General features: G+C 52.9%; 1 protein-coding gene across 2 annotated transcripts in view; it reads right to left on the bottom strand.

The window, feature by feature from the left end:
- The window catches only part of ERGIC1 (endoplasmic reticulum-golgi intermediate compartment 1), a 103,593-nt gene that overhangs the window by 6,802 nt on the left and 92,058 nt on the right, over window positions 1–4,733 (bottom strand). The window contains exon 9 of one of the 2 annotated variants that reach the window (XM_040445103.1): window positions 206–421. The exons of the other annotated variant lie outside the window; for it this stretch is intronic. Coding sequence (XP_040301037.1) covers window positions 206–421 — 216 coding nt within the window. The remainder of the gene's footprint in view (window positions 1–205; window positions 422–4,733) is intronic. 2 annotated transcript variants of the gene reach the window in all.

Below are 4,733 nucleotides of genomic sequence, written 5' to 3'. Positions count from 1 at the left end.
GCACAACACATACCAACACGGGGGTGGGGGTGGAGACTGCGGGCTCTGGAGGAAACATTCCTGCGGTCAGACGCCAGCTCTGCCACTCTGGCCAGGAAAGCCAGGTTACCCAGCCCCCCCCCCCCGCGAGCCTCGGTTTCTCCCATCTGTAAAATGGGGCCCCCTGTGAGGACCAGGATGGCCTCTGTCTGGCTGTCTGCTGTACCTCGAGTGCCTGCGAACTGTTCATTCACTTTTCCCCGTGCAGTCAGCATTGCTTGAAAAGCTTGTGGAAAAGGCCCAGAATGAGGAAATAAATAATGAATCGGAGTCCCATCAGATGCTGGTGGCGGCAGACAGACTGGAGCCGTGGATGAGAACACCAAAGCTGTGGCTACGCAGGGGTGGGGGCTGTCGCAGAAGGGAAGCTGATGACTGGGCCCTGGAAAAGTGGGGGGAGGAGAGGGTGTGGTGGTCTCCATCCCCTGGTGTCACGCCTGCCGGACCCTCCACTCCCACCCTCTAGCACAGGAGCCTGGTGGGGGAACAGAGCCCTCTCCCCCCTGCCCCGTTCTTACAATGGCTGAAGCTGCAAAATACTCCCCCTCCCCCCCCGCAAAAAAAAAAAAAAAAAACCCCACCTTGGTTGAGCACCTACTGTGGGCCAGGCCTGAGACGGCATTTTCTTCTGCCTTCTCATGCAATCTTTGCAACTACTCGGGGAAATGGCGTGATCCCCATTTCACAGATGGGGAAGAAGAGGCTCAGAGAGGGACTGGCCTGTTCAAGGTCACACAACTACCAAATAGGCGAGGGTGATGAGAATCAGGTCAGGAAGGCTGCAAAGGGCCTGCTTTTTTCTGTTAGACCACCGTACTTTACCCGCAACCTGAAGGCTCCTCTCAGTCCCTGCCTTCACGCGTGAATGGCTTTTTCTCAGTTAAGTTTTATCAAATGTCCTGAAGTAAGGGGACCCCATCAATGAAGTTTAGGAAGTAAGCTGTGTGGCTATAAAAATAAGTACGGTTTCTAAAAGGGAGCTCACTCCATTCTGCTATTCCTTTTACGTCTCAGAATCTGCCTTCAAAAAGCAAGCACCAGGAACTTCTGTTGCAACCAAGATATCTGTGTTCAGACCCAGTTGGAGCAATCTGTCCCTGGTACACAACCTTCTGGAAGAGCTAGCTCTGCTCAAACGTCTGGAAGGATCTGAACCAAAGTTTTTGTCCCCCACCCACACACATTTCCAGCCCTCAATAACTGAGCTGCTAATGTGGATTCTGTTCCGTTCCTCAGATAATGGGAACTTGTGCTATGGGTATGGACCAAGGCATGCACCCCTCCATCGGTTTGCTCATTGTTTGACACCTATTTATCACCTGCCTGCACTGTCCCAGGTCTGGAGACCAGAGATGACGAAGGCCCCGCCCTGCCTTCCTGGAGCTCATGGTCCGGGTAAGAGAGATACTTCAAGGGAAGTCTGAGTAGGCGAGATTCAGACCGAGCTACAAAGCTGGTCTCTTCCCAACTCATATTGCCTTAGTGGGTAAAACCTCCTCAGTTTTAAGTTTGTCTCTTCTCAGTTGTTTTTACTGTCTCCCTCCCCCCCACACCCGAGTATCTAATGCCTTTTGTCTATGGCAAATCCTCATAGGCGTCCCAACAGATGAGTGACAGGTAATCAGATTTGGGCAGGAAAATTTGCAAGTCACCAGCCAACCAGTCTCAGATGGACAGTTTACATGTGGGTGGTGTTGTTGTTTTAATGATTTGTGTGCCTGACTGTGATTTTATCACTCATGCTCACGACGTCGCCTTGTTTCCTGCTATCACATTTCTTCCTGATTCCCGGTATGGAGTCACTGTATCAAAAGATCCTGGTGTCCTATCAAGGGCTTCATGGTTTCTGGGGACTCTGTTCCTGGGACATCCTGAAGAGCCTTTGTTTTGGAAGGCAGAGGCTCCCAAGCTAGTGGCAGTGGTGGGGGTGGGGTGGGCGATGTGGCAGAAACAGGCTCTGGAGTCAGGTCCCAGCTTTGCCATTTACTGGCTGTGCCCTGGCACAGTTTCCTTAACTCTCTGGGCCTCAGTTAATTCGTACATAAAACAAGAATGATCTCTACCTTGGAGGGCTGCCGGGAAAGTTGAAGGAGGTAATTATAGAATTACCCAGTAACGGTAGATGCTTAATAAGTGTAGCTATAGGATCCCTTCTTCAAGCAGCCGTCCCTCGTATATTTCTGAGTATCGACATCCAGGCTAGGCCCTGTGCTGGATGCAGGGGACACTGAGGGGAAACAGACTTGGGGCTCATCATAATCAGGCCTGGCAAGTACAAAGTACAATCTAAAGTTTGGGGAATTATTTCGCTGGCAAGGAGCACCTTGAGGCCAGGGATTACGTCGAATGCAGCTACTGAATTGCCATTACCAACTGGTCATTTTTGGTGGGCAAAAACTGTCATGGCCAAACTGATCCAAGTTGATACTTTTTGACTTCTGGCTGTTCCTCCCTGACAGAATAAAACACACAGGGACAGCGACGTGACACTTCTGAAGTCATCCAATCTGTCACCACAGCCCACTTGAAGGCAATCCCAAAAAAGGGGCTTCGGCAAGTGGCAGGGGCAGGGGACAAATGTGCGTGTGTGGGAGGGGGCGATTTGAAGGGGATCACTTGCATGTTGTTAAAAAACATCTGTTTATTCCGTTAGTGGTGACATTTTCTGGAATGGCACAAAGTGGAAGTCTGAGCAAGGTGCCCTGGGTGCCCTGGGTGCCCAGAGAGAGAAGCCCCGGGCAGCCTGATGGGGACTTCCAGGAGGAAGGACCCTCCTCTGTTCGGGCTCAGGATGTCCAGCTCCTTTCCAGACCGTGAGACCCTGGAGGAGCGACCTCGGATAAGCCGGGGACTTGATAGGTACAAATGCATCGGGGAGGCCCCACCCGCCCCTCCCCGCCCCACCCACACCCCCTTGAACTACACCCCACCTCATTCCAGCCCACCCACAGCTGCCCCTGCAGCCCTGCAGCCGCCACATGACGACATCCTGGCCTCTGGCCTAAGCCCTCTCTTGAGCAGCCCCTGTGAGGAGCTATTTGCAGAGGCCCCCATTTGGGGCTTGGGGGCTTGGCACACAAGTGTTTGATTTTAAAAAGAGAGAAAGAGAAGTCACAGCAGGTGCCTCCACTTCCATCCTGGCCCCACCCCACCCTGCTAGGGCTCCCGGGGGTCTTTGTGCTGTGTGTGTCTGCCTGTGAGCGTCATCCCCACATCTGCCGCCTCGTGACAAGGGGCTTTGAAGCTCCACAATGACGCCATCTGCCAGGGACAGCCGGTTGGCTCACTTGGGGCTGACCCCATGGTTGCCGGGACGACCATGATGGTGGTGCGGGGCCACCAGGCTAACGATATCAGGAAGTCCCCTGCAGCATGGTCCGTGCTCCGGCGGAGGCGGATGGGACAGAGGTGGAAGAGATGCTGACGGCCAAAGGCAGGAGGAGAAGGCAATGGGGTCATGGAGGTGTCTGGCCTCTGAGTCAGATGGACGGGCTTTTCCCCTGTGACTTCTTGGGACCTCCAGCTCTTAGAAGTCCACCCGCGTCAAAAGAGGCCACACGGCCTTCACAAAACATGCTAAGCGGGGCGCCTCTGCACATACTACTCCCTGTGCTAAGACCCTCTCTCCTTCACCCACCAGTCTAGAAAATGTCTCTGCATCCTTCATCCCTGGGTTTCCTTCCCCAAATTTTCCGAACAGAAGGGAGTCTTTGCTACCACAGTGCCCGGTGCATAGCTTCAGTGGAGCCCCTGCTGGGTGGGCTTCCATTCTCTGCATGCCCGCCCCTCTTCCCCACCAGCCGGGAGCAGCTTGAGGGCAGGGATGAAGTCAAATTCGGCTCTCGCCATTGCCGGGCACAGGGACTGGCGTGTGGTCAATGCTGGCGAAAGTTTAGCAAATAAATGAAGTCGCTTCGTTTCTCAGCCACCTGCCAAGGGGTTTTCACACTTGGAGCCTCAGCCATCTGGCATGTAGGAGCAAATAAGAAGGGGACATGAAGATCCTTCTAGACCCTACAGTAAGACATGGGCACAGGGGTTTCTCTGCCACTGTCAATGCCGTAGCCCCAGGGCCTCAGAGAAGCAGACCACATCTGCACAAACGTACCTACCTGTGTTGTAGTTTCTTACTCTGGGTATGCAGTAAGAGCACTGGGGTAAAAGGAACAACTTGGGGTCCTACCCTGCGGGGCTTTGGGTAAAACCGCTTGCTCACAAGTTCCCGGGCTTTGGGGTCAAAGGGTTTGCGCCTGACCCCGCCAGCAGCTGGCCCAATCTACCTTCGTACCGGATAGTGCATGCAGGACCCCTAGCTGTGCATCCCCCCAGTCTCTATTGTGCTAGTCTGATAGGACCAGGTTGGGTCTGGTATTTTGAATCAAATTCCTCCAGTTTCTAGGGAACTTGGGCACCTTTTCATGGCCAGTATGGTCTCTTCTATGAATGCTCAAGTCCTCACCCATTTTTCTTCATGGTCACTTTTTCTTACTGGTTTGTAGGAATTCTTTATATATAAATTCTGAAGATTACTCCTGTCTCATATGTGTGACGAATACCTTTTTCCAATCTGTGTTGAGTGTCTTAGCTTTCTGTTAGGTGCCCTCTGCTGATTGAAAGTTTTGTGTTTTATGGAGTCCGAGAATGTTGTGAGGCTCCTAAAAGCACTAGGGTTCTGACACCCTTTGTACCCACAT

The sequence above is a fragment of the Herpailurus yagouaroundi genome, unplaced genomic scaffold (genome assembly GCF_014898765.1).
Source record: "Herpailurus yagouaroundi ecotype Mexico unplaced genomic scaffold, PumYag 29, whole genome shotgun sequence".
In the NCBI taxonomy this organism is placed as follows: Eukaryota; Metazoa; Chordata; class Mammalia; order Carnivora; family Felidae; genus Herpailurus; species Herpailurus yagouaroundi.
This window is presented reverse-complemented; position numbering and strand designations above follow the sequence as displayed.